Source organism: Anarhichas minor, unplaced genomic scaffold, assembly GCF_050575085.1.
Source record: "Anarhichas minor isolate MPS153535 unplaced genomic scaffold, ASM5057508v1 ptg000040l, whole genome shotgun sequence".
In the NCBI taxonomy this organism is placed as follows: domain Eukaryota; kingdom Metazoa; phylum Chordata; class Actinopteri; order Perciformes; family Anarhichadidae; genus Anarhichas; species Anarhichas minor.
The window spans coordinates 15,153,787-15,172,787 of record NW_027466486.1 but is presented as its reverse complement, the minus strand read 5'-3'; the positions used below and the strand labels follow the sequence as shown (position 1 = coordinate 15,172,787).

The window sequence follows — 19,001 nt, the reverse complement described above, 5'->3', positions numbered from 1 at the left end:
GTAAAATACACACCAACACGCTAAATAGTACAGTTAACTTAAAACAAAACAAACAAGGTTACAAACACACTTTGACCTATCTCTGCCCAGACAACAGCCTCTTACTTGAGATCGCTTCGTGGTAATTGGTGTGTTCTTCGGACTTGTAGGCGGAATTTCTCCAAGCCTAGTATCGGTGAGCGTGACTGCACTCTGTTGGCAAATCATGCAGCTAACGAATCCTCCGTATGACAGCGGGCATTTGTACTTTGGACTTAAAGGCAGAATTTCTCCAATCCTTGGTGACCGACCTGCTCTATATTGGCGGGTTAAACGGCAAGCTGGTTCTCGTCTGGCAGCGGAGAGAACAGCGAATGTCAACTTGGAAGAATCCGTGAATTCCGTGATCTTCCTTCTGCAGGTGCAAGTGTGGCAGCACGGGGCAAGTTATCTATTCCTCCCTTTACACTTAAAAGGTTCAAACCAGCTACACTGAAATACCTCTCAATCATCACTTCTGGCGCTCTGCCTGTATTTACTCTTTCTGCATCGAGATGTTATTTTGCGCTGGTTCAAGGGTTCGATCAGTCAGTGAGGCGATCAAAAAGTCTGGTCCAGAGGAGAAGGCGGTATGGGTTTACGACCTTCCAGTGGGAGCAGGATGGATGCCAGGCTTTCTTTCCAGCAGCAGGACTGCAGGTAACCCCTTTTCAGTGTCACAGTGGACTCTGGTGAAGGGCTCATAGCGATATACCGGTGCTCTTAGCTTTCCCCTTTTTTCCGCAAAGGGCCAGTGCCCTGGGGATCGAGGCCACAGAGCAAGACGTCTAGCCGACGGCTCCTGCTGGTTGACGTCTAATCTTAAGAGGCCGAGAGCAGGCACAGGTTGGTCTGCTGGCATCACGATGCCTCTCAGATCTGCAGCTGTTTTTCTGATGCCTAGCAGGTTCTGAAAAAGTGCATTAGTAGTAGGCAAATAATGTGGAGAAGGAGAAAGTCGCTGCTGCTGAGCTCCTGGCCATGTTGGCGATGGAGAAAGCTGCGAGTGCAAGACTTTTCCTCCCTCAATATCGTCAGCCTCCAGTGCCCCCAACGGGATGAGGGAGAGCCAGGATGAGAAGCTGGTGCCTCAAACTAGTACACCTGAAACTATGCTTCATGTGTTTGTGCCTCCTAATCTTTGAATTTGCCAGTGATGACCTTCACCAGAAGGGTGTGACGTAGAAAATGCAGGAGCCCTGACCAACAACCAGTAAGACAGTCAAGGATGGAAACTCGAGCAGGTTTTCCACCAACAAACTCTGCCAGCTGTGTTCAATGCTTTACTGGTTGTGTGCATTCACACAGCCACATGTGCAGTTGATAGCTTGGATGTTGAGAGGATTTAATAAAAGACAGATATAGAATGCAATCGAAAATAAACATATATAAGGTACAAAAATACAGTAGTTTGGAATACAAATACAATCTACTGTTTACAGATTACCATAAATGATCAATCAAGTAGACACAATCCTAACAAAAGACTTCTAATCCCCTCCCTTCCAGGTCCTTCAGCCAGGCTTTAGGTTGGACTATTGTCGGCTGTGGCAGGCTCTGATAAAAGGGGACATGTCCGGGGTGGAACGTTACAGCCTCAGACTGGGAGCTGGAGATCTGTACGCCCTGTTTGCCTGCGTGGTCACCTCTCGCTCCTGGACCTCCGTCAATGCCGGCATCAGTTCTGTTCCTGTCACACGCTCTGAGGTACTGTATGAGCTCACACACACACACTGACATTTACATTGTGGAGTACATAAGTTGGAGTAAAGATACACTTTGAATTGGAGTTACACGTGCAAATCGCAAATGAAGCACAAGCCGTTAAAGGACTGGTTTTGATAGCTGTGCTGATTCAAGCTGCGTACCAGTTCCATCATGACAAATGAAACGCTGAAATGCTTATTAGCGAGTATGAAAATTAAACTATTGATATTAATATAATTATTAATATCATATATTAATTAAGTTGTTAAATTAATAAAAACGGGGCACCACCCTGGGATCAGGGACCAATTGTGTGTGTGTGTGTGTGTGTGTGTGTGTGTGTGTGTGTGTGTGTGTGTGTGTGTGTGTGTGTGTGTGTGTGTGTGTGTGTGTGTGTGTGTGTGTGTGTGTGTGTGTGTGTGTGTGTGTGTGTGTGTGTGTGTGTGTGTGTGTGTGTGTGTGTGTGTGTGTGTGTGTGTGTAAAGGAGAGAGAAAAAGATGGCGGATGTAGTCTCGTGAGTGATTACGCTACGCGAGACTTAACAATGGCGGAGGAGAGAGGAAAAGAAGAGGGGGGGGGAACAAGAAGACGGACGTATTCACATAAAGTAATCACGTCATGAAATACTCCACAATGGTGCCGAGGCCGCAATTATTTAACGGGGAAATAAGACGCACAATGGAATAATAAAGTACAGTTTACCAACTTTACTCGTGGGGGTGGATTTAAACACCTTAAACACAATGAGGCTCCAGTGTTGTGGTTTGAACCAGATCTCACACACAGGGGACATTGTGACGCCTGATTCACAATGTAGGCTTTCAACAGGACATGTAGGCCTCTGTCTCTGTTTTGACCACATGGTGAAGTCCCAACAACAGGCTTTTAGAGCTGGATATCTAGTGGACGTTATCATCCATACTGGTCATAAGTACGAACTGAACCTGGTCTGGCATTGTGTATATATGGTATATCATTTGTATTGCAACTGCTGCACAGCAATTTACCCCAGGATATAGTTTTATTTTATCTTAGCTTTCCTTTTTCAACTTCTACCTGTGCACAGTCTATGCCATCTCCAGAGAGAAAGGGTTCTCACAGTTTGGTGTGAAAGAACTTTACTAAGCCCAACCTCATTCAACACCAGTAGGATGAACTGTAAAGCCAACTGTGAGCCAGGTGTTATCATCCGACATCAGTGTTGGACTCACTAATGCTTCTGTGGCTGAATAGAAGCCCAACACGAGGCAATTTGTATAAACATGTAACAACATCTCAACATGGTTTTGATGAAAATGTCCTTTCCTTTTTAACACACACATTTGTGGATTTCTATTTCATTTAAAACAAGAAATATTTGTGTGCATCCGAAATATATAATTTTTTTTATATGTGGAGTTTTTACATTTTTTGAGGGTCATTTTCATATAAATCAATTATAAATCAATTGTGAATCTTTGTGCATTCTAATATTTTGACTGATCTAACCCCAAAGATATTTCACAACAAATAACATTTCACAAAACGCAACACGAAACGATTCTCAAAACACACATTTTCACAAAGGACAACATGTCCCTCTTCAGTCTGCGGGTGTTGGTAGCTCGGCAGGTACTGCTGCCTCTCCTCTCCAGAAGCAAACTGGGAGACTGCTGCATGTTTTAACTGCATGTTTCTGGTAATGGGCATCTTGGCGAGCGGACAAAACATTAAAACAAAGGAACTGTCACATCTTATGATCCGTAGTGAATTTGTTCATACTTAGTCATTCCGATGTGGGGAAACCGCTCTTACGCTTGTGTGCGTTCACGCCTCTCATCACCGCACACAATTTGTCCGGGGAATCATGCTGCACTCCTTGATTCCTGAAGTCAGCACATCCTATACACTAATGTTCTGATTTTAGGCGCTATGAATGTCATAGTCAGAGAGCTATCCCAGTACTTATGAACCGGGGTAACTCCATCCCAGACCTACAGGCCCTGGGCAATCAGCTGTTTCCCACCGGCCCGGGACTAAGAGACCCACCTTTACCAAGCTCTCCACCTTTCTACTTTGTACTGCAACTGTTTCGAATCAATTTCCATAAGGATAAATAGTTTTATTTTATCATCCCATCAACCTGTGAGAGGCAGTTATTTGCCACAAGCATCCATTCTGCAGGAAATCCAATAGAAGAAGTACTTTCTTTGTTGCAGACTGACGGTGCATCCAATCAGCGACAAGGAATCCTTGTCCAATGCACCAAATGCCGTTGTGTATTCTCTGTTGTTGTTGTTGTGTGCTGTTGTCAACACTGGAATCTAATTCACGAATAGTATAATGCTGCTAAAACAGTAAATAGACGTGCTGAAAAGACAATGAATAGATTGGGATTTCAACTGTCGACGTTCTGAATGAACTAGGTACCAGGTACAGCCCAAGGTGTTAGGTTGTTAGAATACACTGGTTTGTGTGTCCCATTACCCACAGGGGTTCCATGTTGTCATCTGTGCTCCAGAGAGAATTTATTTATACCTTCCTTATGCAACATCTTAGAGTTGGCAAAGTACGACACTACAGTCTGCTGCAGCGTGCCACCCCCTCACACATGACGGGCAATAACAGGCAGACCATTGCATGAATAGCTCCCCGTGTCTTCTCTTGTATTTATAAAAATTAAATTAATCACAAAGTAGAGCTGACAGAAATAAAAATGTATTGATGATATTCTTTTGTTAAGTGTCTCTGAACATGTTGCGCAATTCAACATTAGCCCAGTAAACCTTGTAGACAGTACAGAGTATCACACCTTCTGCCTGAACACATAACAAACTGATGATGTAGCGACTCTGAGAGCATTAAGGCTTAAGTGAAGAGAGATAGCTCATGGAGTCATTTCAATTATAATCAATAGGGTTCATCCTCTGGAGAGCAGGAATGTGATCAGGCACATTGCATTGCCAGCTGCCAACTACATTGCAATTTTTTTAATCCATTTTGTATGACAAATTACATTTTAACTTCTTTTTTTTAATGGTCATGTTTGAGGGTTAACAAAGTGACAATAATAAAACTCAACATCAGCATCAGTGTACGCTAAAGAATAACACTATCCATGTGTTTTTTCACTTTAATTTTGAAATCGGCAAACTATGCAAGCTCAACTTCAAAATGACATTTGAAACTGGACTTTTCATAAAGGCAGGATTCTCCCAGCCGGTCACATGCGATCTTAAAAACCACTGGGTGGGATTTAACAAAAGTATACAGATTTATATATGGTGGAAAAGACAAGAGAAAAGAGTGTTCAGCTCCCAAACTTCCTCGTCACTTAGCTCCATCCACACAGTGAATCCATATGTTTGTGTGTGTGTGTGTGTGTGTGTGTGTGTGTGTGTGTGTGTGTGTGTGTGTGTGTGTGTGTGTGTGTGTGTGTGTGTGTGTGTGTGTGTGTGTGTGTGTGTGTGTGTGTGTGTGTGTGTGTGTGTGTGTGTGTGTGTGTGTGTGTGTGTGTGTGTGTGTGTGTGTGTGTGTGTGTGTGTGTGTCTGTGCGCGCGCGCGTGCGTGCGTTATGGCCGCCTTGCTCTCCCCCATCTGTATAACCGTTTTGGTGTGTTCTTGCATATGCTAAGAAGGATGTGTGGTTCCCCATCTGTGATTGGTTCCCAGATGCCTATCCCACTTCCTGGTTGGTTCCTGAAGGAGCCTAATTGGAGCAGGACCGGTCCTCCAATCCGGGAGCAGAACACCTGTGTTTAAAAAGCAGGCCAGATTGCTGGTTTTGGCAGCTGTGATTCCCTTTGAGGAGCTCTCCACCGTGATTGTGTGCTAAACGTGTTGAGCCCATTAGTTGTGTGAGCGCTTTTGGAGGCCAAGAATTGAGGCATTTGTAATTAGCTGGAAACTGGGCCATGTATGTCCTTGTTTGTGTTTTGTCAAAGTTCCTTGTAAATATAATTACTTTATTTTACCAATTCCAACTGGTTTTATGTTGCCTCCCCTCGTGTGTGTGTGTGTGTGGTGAGATAGAGAGCAATTTAGTGTGTTTGAGAGATGAAAACGGTGACGTCGTGATTTACCTCGCACCTCAGGGATTTTTCTTTATTCCATCGTTTCCTGTCTACTTTTCAACTTTCTTCTTTTCATCCCTTGATGATGTTCTTACCACATTATGAAGATACAGGACCATCTGTCAACTTTGATGAAATGGGCGTGACAAGTATTTTCTTTTGGTGTTGACAGAAACGCAACACTGAGGAGCTTTCTTGTGATTGGTTGTGATTATTGACAGTTGTTGTGCAGCTTGTATTCTTTTGTGACTCTTGTATCTGTAATAAATTGTGGTCATAATTTAGAAAAAAAAGCAAATCGGAAGGATAACAACTCACTGGCGAGACAAAGTGATCAGCGTTCATGTTCAAGTGACAGCATCCTCTGGTAGAGGAAAGGGGGGGGGGGATGCCATAACCAAGCGCTGATTGTTTTAAACACAACCATGAAGATTGCCTAACCTTAAGATAATATGAATAATAATAAATTAGGAAGGAGACTACGCCTGTGTGCATTTTTATGCATTCATCACCATAATAGCTGTATTCCAATGTGTGTAACTAAAACATGCTTTTCTCCCTCCGTCGGTCTCCCACTTTAGCTGAGATGAAAGCCCTCCTATCAATCTAGACCACACACACACACACACACACACACACAGCATTAGGCAGACTCCACTCTAGTGCCCTCTACTTGAACACACTTGTTGATTGTGTAGTACTCTGGAGCTAAGAAGACATGTTGAGACGTCTCTGTGGCCACAAGCACTCATCTGCTTTGCTTTGTCTTTGTTATCTCTTGTGATAGCTCCTCTCGTCTGTTCTTTGTTGTCCTCGCTCCCCTCTTTTCACTCTCTTATGCATGGACCATTTTGAAGTCCCGATGATGCATTCCATTAGCGTTAATGCAATCCCATGCACTAAGCAAATGTTGAGTGCTTTTAGAACTGTGGCTTTTTGCGCACACGGGGGACATTTATCTTTTTTAATGAATGTTTCTCGACTAAACATTGAAAACAAAGTCATTAGTCAGAAATGTAACAAGTCGAGCAATATTTTGTCATATATTTCTCTCCGTGCTCCTTTGTTGTGAATCCAGGCTAAACATGTCCTCCATGTTTACCTGTTGTCTTGATATATCAGTATACGTTAACATGTACACGTCCTGCACAGGCATTTTAGTATTAAAAGCAATATTCCAGCAGTTTGGAGGGTAACATTCCTGTCCTCTAGGAGGGCGTTTAATGGGACACATCTGCAGGAAGTGTTGAGTTTCATTGACGGTAGCGAATTATTGATAAGAAACGAGCCAAATTGAAGTGATAAGAATTGATTAGTAACTGTTAAAACTCCAAGAAGCAGAGTTTCTGTAATTACCAACTTCCAATTTGTAAACACTGTTTCTGTCATAATCAGATTGTAAAGCCCTCTGAGGCAGATTTGTGATTTGTGATTTTGGGCTGTACAAAATAAAATGAATTGAATAACTACAACTGGGAAACCGATTTCTCTGAAGGCTCCTATATATGTGGCTTGCCGCTAAATAATGACGGGCCTGAAAATATAAACAAACATGGAAACTTAATTTCAGCCAAAGTCTGTAATATACGGTAATTAAATACAGATTTATAGTGCTACTTTTACCACATGCACTGTTTTGTAACCCTCACATAACCGGCTGCCTTAAGAGGTCCAATGGTACAAACACTTGATGGTCATGAACATGGGAATTTCTCCCATCGCTACCATCCATCCCAGACTTTACCGTGTGAGCCATGATAGTATAACAGATACCGGTCTGTGCTCCAACAGATCTCAGTGTAGACATCCCACTCTGGCAGCCTGGCGTCAGGACGAGGCCCCAATGACGTCTGAAATCAGACTGCATGTGGTTTTTCTGTTGTCTGCAAGGCGTCTCACTCGTGTTTGTATCCCCGCCGAGCTTCAGGCCGTGTTCAATAAAGTGAGTGACAGCATGTCTGGCGATGACATCCAGGTAGCAAAACCTCAGAAACTGACCACCTATAGTCGTCAACATGCGCATTTGTTTAGCCTCATTTATTCCCTGCCCTGAGTACAGTTTCTTCTGCCTACTCTGCAGAGTGAAGATGACCTTGTTGATAGCATATCTTCTAGTAGATTCTGACATTCTCCCTCAGCCACTGCCCACCATTTTCTACTGTCTGCTGGCTGCTGTCTGAACTCCTCCTGCAGACTCTCTAATACACTGGGGAGAAAAGAAAATCACCAGCACAGATCCCCCCCATCCCCCTCCAACTGCATTTCCTTTGCCTTTTGCGCGGCTTATTATCGCACCACTTACAATACAATATGTCCTTATTGAAGCTTTCAGATGCAAATGAGAGCACCGTCGCCTTCTCTGTGTCCTGCTGACAGCTGTGAGGCCTGCTAACCAACCTCCTATAATTGCTACTAATTGTTATTCCCCCAGCAGGACTCGGCAGAGCACCCAGACCCCAGTCATTTGGACTGGGGGGAGCTGGAGTATTATGTTGGTTTATGTCTTTACCTATTGGTTTAGTTTTTTTAAGTAAATAAAGAAGAGATAGGAAGTGACCAAGGGGGTGTGCAATTATTCCAGGAAAAATAAACGAGGAAGGATTTATGCTACTTCCCAATCTCCTACATGTGCCTCCTCAGGGCAATGCTCAATACCTATAGAGGAAGTAGTGTCCCGTGTATAGTGAGCCGTGTACAGTAAGACCCAAGCCACAGCTGGAGGATGAAGTACTATAATGTCCCATACTACCCACGGCTGTTAGATGCTGGCTCCAACAAATCCCAACTCCTATTGACTAAGTCAATACATGTTTTACGATGGTCTCAATCGCAGGTGGTCGTTTTTTGGAAATGATTCCTCCGTTAATAACGTAACGAGGCCAGGGTCATTGATGGACAGCTGTGACTGACAGTCGGCTCACCTGCCCGCTCTGTCCGGCTTCAGGAATCCCCACTGACTGACTTTCTGAGCTTCTAGATTCTGTTTATTTGCTGCATCAGTTTTGTTTGTTCACATTACTTCCCGTGGGTATGAGACGGGGAGCAGAGCGAGGGTTTATCTGTGTCAGGATGTTGACTAGCTGTCTTGTCTCTCTCTCTCTGTGCCTGTCAACTCTCTGTTTATCTGGACTGACAGCTCTGACAGTGCTGCTGTCACACACGCATACACACACTTACAGTATGCAGGAATTCATAAACGGGGCTATGACAACGTTGCGTTCTTTTACAAAATACAATAAAAAAAAATAAAAAAATTTAATTATTGGATTTTCATCACTAACAGCAGATTGAGTTCGTTGTCATGGTGTCATCCCGTCACCTTATTATGGAAGTTGATCATATTTGATGATAGCAGCTTATGTATGGAGGGAGACGGTAACCCTGTCTCTGGTGTCAGATGTGAATGTCCTCCGTGCTCGGCCTCAGGCTGTCCTCTGACTCCTGGTGCATGAAGACGGCCCTCCTCCCAGTGGGTGCTGTGACTGGTTTTTGGTTTTCCTCTCGGGGTTCTGGTCTTTAGGGTGATCCAGCAGAGATTGGGGGCCCGTGTACACCAAAGCGTTTCTTCCCATCTGAAAAACACCAGACTTTTTCCCGGGGATGTCACCACAGACACCCAGTTCGAATTATTGTAAATATATAAATATTGCAATACTTTCATCAGTGGGCTCATCACCGTTGTGTTACCTCCTTCAGCTGAAGACTCTGGTTAGATGTTCTGATAAAAAACAGATCAAAACAGATCAAACTGCACTGAGCTTTACCAACGGGCAAAGATAAACCTGCATGTTGTTTGTGCTTCTATTCAGTGTTGTGGCTGTTATGAAAAATGTTTCCAATTAGCTTGTGATTTCACAGTTGTTCAGTTCACTTCTGTAACGTCCTGCACTTGTAAAGAGTCTGGACCTCCTGATTTGACTTTCTGTCTAAAGACAGCTAAATGACCAAGTGTTTGTACGTTTGCGGTCCACTTTGTTCCATGACTAATAGTGTAATTTAGGCCTGTTGATGTGCAGCAGGGAGAGGCCTTTGAAGTAGAGTAGAGCAGGACAGTGACGCTGACATGGAGACTCTCGCAGCCATCTTCAACATCAAAGAGAACAAGTAGTCATCATGGAGGCCAACGTCATTCCTCCGTCTCTCCATTTCTTCCTTCATCATTTCTTATTTCTATGCTCAGTCATTTACACTATGTTGTTATTTCTGCTCAGTACTATTCTTGCTTTAATCCCCTCATGCTTCCCCTCTATTACTTTGCCTGGAATTTGTGACATTTAAACACCTTGTAGCCCACGGCAATGAGCACTAGATCTCTCTTACAAATAGATGGATCATTGTTATTGTCCCAGGAGGGAAATGAGTTTCATCGATCTGCACATGTTCTTTTTCTGACAAGTGTATATGTTGTATATATATATCTATATATATAATGTGCTTATTATTACTTTTAACTCTTCTGGTCTCCCATTCGATCGATCGATATAACCCGGCTCAAAGGCTGCAACATGAATGGGAGACCAGAAGAGTTAAAAGTAATAATAAGCACATTTATTTTAGGAATACATAAACTAAACTAAACAAAGATGGATAGTCAGTAATGTGTCAGCCAAAGAAGAGACAGTCAATGATCAGGTTGATATATATATATATATATATATATATATTTATTTATACACACACACACACACACACACACACACACACACACACACACACACACACACACACAAACATCTGTATGCAGTACTCAAGTATTTCCTTTTGGGCTGCCATGACAGAAGGGACAAAGCTGCTAATGCGACTCTCCATCTTGACATCCTGTATCTGTGTAGATTGCTATGAGGAGTGTTACAGCCCTGTTGTTAAGGTCTCAGAGTTCAGATAGTAAGACTAATGATTTTGGAGTCAGTATTTTGGAACAGTCAGCATAGTGCAGAAACTGGGAACAATAGAATCTATGCTGTTGTAGAGTGACGAACAGAAGGTGTTGGGCAACAGACAGACATGAGCTTTGGCTGGCATTGTTCAAAGGTACTAAACTCTTTCTTTCACTATGCTCTGTATGATTAAAACCCACCATGTCCTACTTAAACCATGGAAATATAATAATGGGCTTCTTTTCAGTCAATTTCTACTTGGGTGTTTGCGTATGTTTTCCTCAACCTCAGGTTCCTGTCGAGACATCAAACAGACATGGTGACATCGCTTCCCACAGAGGCAACACGAACACTACCTGCTCTTTAAAACGCCTACGTCACAGCATGTTCTCAAATCATTTTTAGCCTGGTGTCAGACCTCATCACCGCCTTTCATCCCCCACATCTCTGATTTGTTCAGTGAATCAAATAGTGTTGGTGTTGTACTTATTGACGATTGTCTCCCTGGTGGGAAAACAACCGTCAATTAGAGCTTTACAGCCAAACATAAATAACCAAAGAGCCAGGCAGTTCCTGCAGGCTGTTCCTGTGGTGTATGACTGTTTCGATAGTCCTGATGGGCAGGTGGCACCTTGCATGGTAGCCCCTATCATCAGTGTATGAATGGGTGAATGATGACATGTTGTGTTAAAGCGCTTTAAATGGTCGGAAGACTAGAGAGCTATACAAGTACGGTCCATTTAGCATTTACAATGAAACTGGGCCTGTGCATCCACAGACCCAGTCACTGGGTGAAGGCATCAGTGTGGGTGGACAGGGCCTTTGACTTGTACGTAATGCTCTTCCTGTCTGTCTCCCTTGGCAGGACGTTGAGATTCAGACCAATGCAGCCCAATACCTGCCCCAGATCAGCGAGCTGCTGAATCGACTGCCCCGTCCGATGTTGCTGCTGCTGAAGACCAATGACCTGCTGAGGGGCATTGAGACCACCTTACAGACCAGAGCCTCCTCCTCGTCCTTCATCAACATGTCCCGCTGCTGCATACGTGCCATGGCCAGGTCCGAAAGATTGTAATCTTAGTAGTACATTTATTTTCTGTTAAAAATGTATCTGTTGTGGGGCCTCTACATTTTCTAATAGATAAATAACCTTTGTGTCCACATGAAACACTCAATGTACCATATGCATACTGAGTCATCAGAGCCAGGTGACATGTGTAGGCTGCACTGTGTGCAGGTGTTGTGAGTCTCATTTTAGTGTACAGTAGTTTATATCAGGTGAGGTAAACTCTGTATTTTGTATTGAACAAATTGCAGTTTGGAGTTATGGGACATTGAGAAGATGTTATTGCAGATGTTCTTCCAGGAGTTGATATCGTTGGCTCACAGCATCAAGGTCAGCAAGATCTTTTTCCTAGTCATGGACTGGTAGAAGGAGATTTTTTTTTTTGTGTGACTGGCTATGTCACGAGGGGACGATTTCAATTGTGAGTATTGCAGGAAGCTGTTACCACTGATATCATATCAGTGAGTTTACTACGTTACTTGTGGAGTTTACCTTTTATTTCAATGTGAAAACAATTCTGCCTCATTCTCTGCCCGAGGAGTTGGATATATTGACATATTTTATCCTCAAGCTGAGATTTTCTGTGTCTCGTTTCAGGTTTGCACATTCAGGGAGTGTTAATATTGTGAGTTCAGATGTTCGTAAAAGCATTAATGGTGATATTTCATTCAGTTCAATGAAAGGATGTCTGTCGAGTCTCTAGAAAGGAAATTGTTTAAATCTTTGGTTTGAAAAATGTAACGTTGGTGGATTTGGGTGAACTTAAAGTTTCTTGTAAATTAGACCGGCTGTAGGTGAAAAAGTGTAACAACCAAACTGCTATTGTGCAGTGGTTCCCCATGTGTTGCCAACCGTTTTTATTCCAACCAAACACCCCCGCAACTTGTGTCACTGATTGGCAGACCTGCAGCCACAGAAGAGCAGCTAATCAGTTAAGCCAATACCATCAATGGTGGCTCTGTTCCATATATGGTTTACAAGTCAACATGCACAATACCAAATCTATTGAACTGCAATACCTAAATGGATTGCACCAAATTTGAATTGTATTAGTCAGAGTATACCGCTGCCCTGAACCTAAATACTGGAGGAAACCGCCATACTTTCTCACACTTTCATCCTTAGCAAGATATCACAACAACTAGATTGACATGACATGTTGTTTGCATATTCACAGTGACTAGATGATGGAGTTTGACCCTGATCAGTATCTCGGTGCATGACGAGACTAAGAGTCTACAACGCGCTCTGTGAGGCTGTACGAGGCACAGAGGAGCGCTGAGCTAACTGCTAACATGTTCTCAATGACGAAGCTAACAAGCTGATGGTTAGCATGGTAGCATGCTAACGTTTGCATCTTGGCACATAACCCAAAGCACAGCTCAGGCTTATGGGAATGTCATTTATTTGCAGGTCTTTGGTGATCCTCTGACTTTTTCTCTTGCACCACCCACAGGTTGACTTTCTTCTAAATAGTTTGTTTTGTGTTTTATGCATGTTATTGAAAACATATACACACACATGAGCCTAATACAATGTGCTGCAACCTGTGGGTCCCGACCCAGAGTTTGTGAATGACTGGGCTAGAGGAGGAACCCTCTCATTAATGTCCTGGTGAAGTTGTGAATGTCTTTTGATTGTATAAGAACTCAACAGCATCTGTAAAAGCATTTGTGATGATTCAACCCAACAGCTTCAAAATGTTGCCCGACCCTTGACCTTTCCTTCTCTGGCTGACAGGCACAAGAGGAGTAAGGCTCACTCCAGGACGAGGCGTCTCCAGATCACACTCACAGAATCCCTCAACCTGGGGAGGCTCACTATGTATGAACTCTTTCTGTGGGTGAGCGGCTCGCCGCTGGGACACTGGCTCACTGCTCTGCTGGCTTTTCTGCACTGAGACGCATGTGGACGTCACACTGGGACATTATCAACATACTGGACGTTAGTTTATAACACACTGTGAACACATTTTGAATATGTGCTCATACACACACACATGAGCTCCACTCATCTTAACGATACGGTTTGTAACTGTATTTCTTTCACTCAAGATGAATTGTACTTTTAAGATGATTATTGTCTGAGAATATTTCTCATAAACTTTACTTGAACTTATATCTTACATACAGTGTACAGTACCTGTGCTCACTGAGCGTATGTGGAGACGCTGCAGAGAACTTCTAGGCCATCAGACAAGAAACAGTTCCTCCACATACTCCTGTTGCTTGTGTCAAAGCTCTATTTTCTTTTATTCGCTGTACTACAGTTATGATGGTGACATGTTACAACTTCCGTTGTTCATGGTTTGATGTTTCTTAATTTATGATGAATAAAGTCAAAGGAAGCAGAAATGTAAGAATTCAAGTGTACAATGTCGTTAGTTGGACCCGTGTGTCACTTCTCTGGTGACGTGTTTCATCATCTTTCACAAGTTCTCACCCTTTTTGTAAGCACACCTTCTTGTTTGCTGAATACCAAAACAGAATAGTTGAATAGATTGTGTGCATGTTATATATTGAGTATGTAGTGTGTAATTGTGATGTGGCACAAAGGAACGAGAATAAGCCGTTGAAAGGACAGGGCGTTGATAAACCTGTATGAGAGGCAGAAAGAATGAAAAACAGAATGAAGCCTAAACATGAAATATCCGTTCATGTACATTTACATTCTGAAAGTAAAGTAGTAAGCACATAAGAGAGAGACGGAGTTAGAGAGGCAGCTTGATTTCCTGATTCCATTATCATTAGGACTGATGATGAAGCTATGGAGTGATCGTATGAGAGCTGTCATGGCTTTATTCCCACACATTGCTCATGTACACACTCCTCATGTGCAGGTGATGAAGATGAAGGTGAGGTGACTGGAGAAGGTGTGACTGTCACCACGGTGACTCCAGTGAGCTCTGATACTTGCATCAGATAGCTGTATCTGTCACTATGGCATAAACCATGTATGAATAAATAAAGTCGTGTTCGCTGCAGCGATTTTACTCACAAACACTTTATGAAAACTCGTATCATAATTGGTGATATATATATATATATATATATATATATGCACAGTGTTGGAAGATTGTTGCCCTGTTCTGCAGTTCTTTAATGCGAGTCAACGGTATTTTACAGATGATGAAAATGTCATGTTTTAACACTTTGTATTATTTTCAGTTGTGTAGGTATTTGGTCAAAAAGGTAGTGGACACACATCTTGACCTGATAGGAGGGAGGGAGAGAGAGAGAGAGAGAGAGAGAGAGAGAGAGAGAGAGAGAGAGAGAGAGAGAAGAGAGAGAGAGAGAGAGAGAGAGAGAGAGAGAGAGAGAGAGAGAGAGAGAGAGAGAGAGAGAGAGAGAGAGAGAGAGAGAGAGAGAGAGAGAGAGAGAAGAGAGAAGAGAGAGAGAGAGAGAGAGAGAGAGAGAGAGAGAGAGAGAGAGATTCATCTGAGGGAAACATGAATGTCTGTACCACATTGAATCTGAAAAAGAAGGCAGAAATGATGATGCTCTAGAAGAGACGAGTGTTTTACCCGTCTTGTGGGGACGTAAATCTATTTACAGTCACATTGGAAGGACTTTCCTTTTTTTCCCCACAGAATGCAAGTCTCCATGAGGTAAGTGGTTTTAGTTTAGGGTAAGGTGAGGATCAGGCTGGTAGTGGTTATGGTTAGCTTTAGGGTAAGTCTCTAAAAAAAAAGGAATGTAATGTCCCTCAAAGTCATGAAAACACGACCGTGTGTGTATTTTACATACATTTCACGGCAGGCCATCACATTGTTGATATGCTCAGTCTGGACCCAAGTGCTGGACCAACCATACGGTCTGATAAAGAGACTCCGGGATAGGCCAAGGCAGCAAAGAGACTCCGGGATAGGCCAAGGCAGCACGTGATGTGGTCTCAATCTCTGGAGAAACATAAATGGCGTTTAAACTGTATTATTTCATTTATTTCTTAAATTCATCCCACAGCCTGAATATCAGCCTCACATGTTCTAATCCCTACAGCAGCCAATCTCGCAGACACACTCACTACTCGGGCTTCTGATAATTTGCCTCTCTGTGCAGTTCATCCAGCCAAAGTGCATAATTGAAAAAAAATGTCCTTGAGGAGGAAAGTATTTCTCAACCACACGTTGGCCGTCCAAGCCCGTGTAAGAGGTATTAGTGGCTGCTCTTATTTAGAATGCCCCACCAGGTGAATTGAAATGAGTTTCAGTATTGTAAGCATATCCTCGACATGTCGGAGACACATTGCTACAGCCATGCTGGGGATTTGTGATTTGGATTTGATGAGCTTCATGCACACCCAAAATACACACTGTTGCTATTTTCTTCCACCTGTTCTGGTGATAAAATAACATTTTTACCATCAACACACAACCTGCTGCCACTGCTCCCGGAGTAGTAGTGTGTGTGTGTGTGTGCGTGTGCGTGTGCGTGTGCGTGTGCGCGTGTGCGCGCCCGTGAGCCATAGGAGGACCATCCATTTCTATCACTCACAGCCGCCCAGGCCTGCCACGGCTAATAGGAGCGCTCTCTCTCCTTCTCCCTCCCTCTCTCGGTGGAAGTGGTCTGAGGAGGATGAAAGGTCATACATCTATGGTGCTCAGTAGGTCTTACGAACAATCTGCAAGTGAATTCCTGCTCCATTGGGCCCTAAAGTCGTGGGGCGACTGTGGCTCAGTGGTAGAGCGGGTCCATGTCGATGTGTCCTTGGGCAAGACACTTAACCCCAAGTTCTTCCCGTAGCTGTGTCTACGGTGTATGAATTAATTTCGTACGGTTCTTATTAAAAGAGTTACTTTACATCGAGGTGTGTCTTGACTTCCAAATAACGCATCTAGACAGTCATTGTGGTTTAGCTTAGTTCCATAATCAAAGACAACCCATTTGTACAAAGTCACAAACGGATTGTAATCTTGGTTCTCCCCTGAATGGGGTTAAGGGAGCAGCAAGGAGAGCGCGGGCCTCCCTCTGTGCCGCTTGATATTTTGAGGCTATCCATAAAAGAAGAATTAGTTCTAGAGCTTCCAAAGAAATGCAAGGGTGAACAGCATTTCCCCAATCTGATCATGGAAAAAAAATCCCAATTCTTTTAGGATTGTTGCCTTCAACATAGAGTATAACATTACAGAGCATGCAGAATACAGCACAGGCTTGGGGCAGAACCTGGAGGGGTGTCTTTATACATGTTGTTCATCGCCAATTTCATCTTTTTGGCTAAACAAATAAAATTATAGGGCGAGTAGATCTAAATACAAAATCAGACCACACTGTTTGATTTTTATGCATCTCATAGTTCTATCATAAATACTAGATTACACAAGATTATGGCAAAATGTATAGTCTGGTGTGCTTGGTGGTCATTCAGGCAAGGCAGGCCTTCCTACTTTGACTATGAACAATGGCACATTAACAGTAATGTTGATCAATGCACATTGTCCCCAAAAAATATTTAGGACATTTTTTTATGAGAAGAAACCAACTTTTTAATATTTTCTCATTTCTTTCATCACATTGGCTTGTTTGGGATATCAAGGCAGAATTCACTAGAATTCACTCTCTACTGTATATCCACTACTAATATCCACTATTCTATCTTTTTTTTTTTTTGTCTTTTCCTGTTTCATCCAGAACCGGTTGAAGAGTTCTTTGGATATCTCTCTTCTCCACTTGTCAAATGAATCAAAACAACCAAAACAACATTGACTTAATATGAATTACAGTCAGAAAAGCAATCGGGCAACAAGTAAAGGCTCTTCTCCACGCTTTATTCTTCTGTGACGGTGTGTCTGTCAAAGTGCCTTGCTGCATTTCCTGTTAGCCATCACGTCTGTGGAGGGTGGTTGATCTAATTTCACAGCTGACAGTTGGCAACCATACAGGCTCACATACCGTGGCAAGGAAAAGTGTGTGTGTTTGTGCTTGTGTCTGCATGTGTTCACAACCATTTTAGCAACTCAGTTTCAAGCTGCCAATACGCTTCATCTGAAATTGCTTGTGGGATGGTCAAAGAGATTCAGACCCACCTGTCGAGGGTCCATTTAGAGACTATAAACACATTTGATTTATGACATGATAGGACAACACATTGTATAAAGTAGTTCTAGCATCTCCTGGCCCTCAGTCGGTATCACACTGCCAAACAATGAGTAGTGTAAGCAGTTACTGTGAGACCACAGAGGAAGAATCCCAATATTCAGGTTTCACAACGAGACTTTGACACAATAACAAATGGACTGTATCAGATAAAAGGTTCTATTTCTCTGTAGGGTTCTTTCCATACTGTTGTCAGACAGTTCCCTCACACGTATTTATCCACACAAGAGCACCATTCAAATATTATTCACATCAGAGGGAACAATATTAACCATATCAAAAAAAAAACGACACCATAGACAAATGAACACAGTAGTAACGTTACTGCAGATGTAAAAGCACTTCACTTCCCACAGCTGCTGTTCACTTAAAGACAAAGTCCATCCTCCTTTCTTTGTTTGCAAAGAGTTCTATGACGCGGTTGTACAGAACATCAGTGCGGTTATGGATGTAGATCATTTCGAAAAAACGATGCTGAAACGCCCGTGTGGACGGAGATCGTTTTCGTTTTAAAGCGTGTTTAGCTCTCGTCTACCTGGATTATTCTGGTGCGTGATGTAATCGAGGCAACTCTGAGAGATGTCTCTTTGGTCGGTTGAAGTTGATCTTCTTCAGTTTTTGTGGCTCAATACTTTCTCTTGACATATCTTTCCACTGGTTTTGGTTTGGACGGACCACCTCGTCAGTGCGTCTCCGCCCTGACAGCTCAACCTGGCACATGATGGCTGCAGCAAGCAAGGCTAGAGCGATGGATAGGTTTTTAGCAAAAGTGAGTGAATTCATGATCTTATATTATCTGCTGTTTGATACTTACCCAGCCATGCATGTGCAGTTAGCTGTTAGGATATACCGAAGGTCCTTATGCATGTAAACCCAGGCATCGTGAGGTTTAGTTTTTAGGCCTTGTCTTTGGCTCGGTAGGACAAATGCCCTCAAAATGCAACACTCTGATCCCGTGTCATTAAACTTTATCTCTTGCACATGACCACAAAGTACATAATAATATGCATCTAAGGATTTGTATGCACGCAGATTGTCCTTGGTATAAACACTGGGCTTCTCTATGAGATAGTTGTATGTATCAGGCCATATGATTGCTGGCCACTTGGACATATCTCAAATTAATTTTTCACAGAATGTTATATTATGTGAAACATTACCGCAGTCACCTTTCTAAACAAAGAAGTG

The 19,001-nt window shown here is 42.9% G+C and overlaps 1 protein-coding gene across 2 annotated transcripts in view; it reads left to right on the top strand.

Annotated features, from left to right (window-relative positions):
* The window catches only part of adck1 (aarF domain containing kinase 1), a 60,432-nt gene extending 45,724 nt beyond the window's left edge, over window positions 1-14,708 (top strand). For both annotated transcript variants that reach the window (XM_076108111.1, XM_076108110.1), the window contains exons 9-11: window positions 1,528-1,725; window positions 11,521-11,714; window positions 13,462-14,708. In XM_076108111.1, the coding sequence (XP_075964226.1) occupies window positions 1,528-1,725; window positions 11,521-11,714; window positions 13,462-13,621 (552 nt within the window). In that variant the 3' untranslated portion in view covers window positions 13,622-14,708. The remainder of the gene's footprint in view (window positions 1-1,527; window positions 1,726-11,520; window positions 11,715-13,461) is intronic.
* The last annotated feature ends 4,293 nt before the right edge of the window (window positions 14,709-19,001 follow it).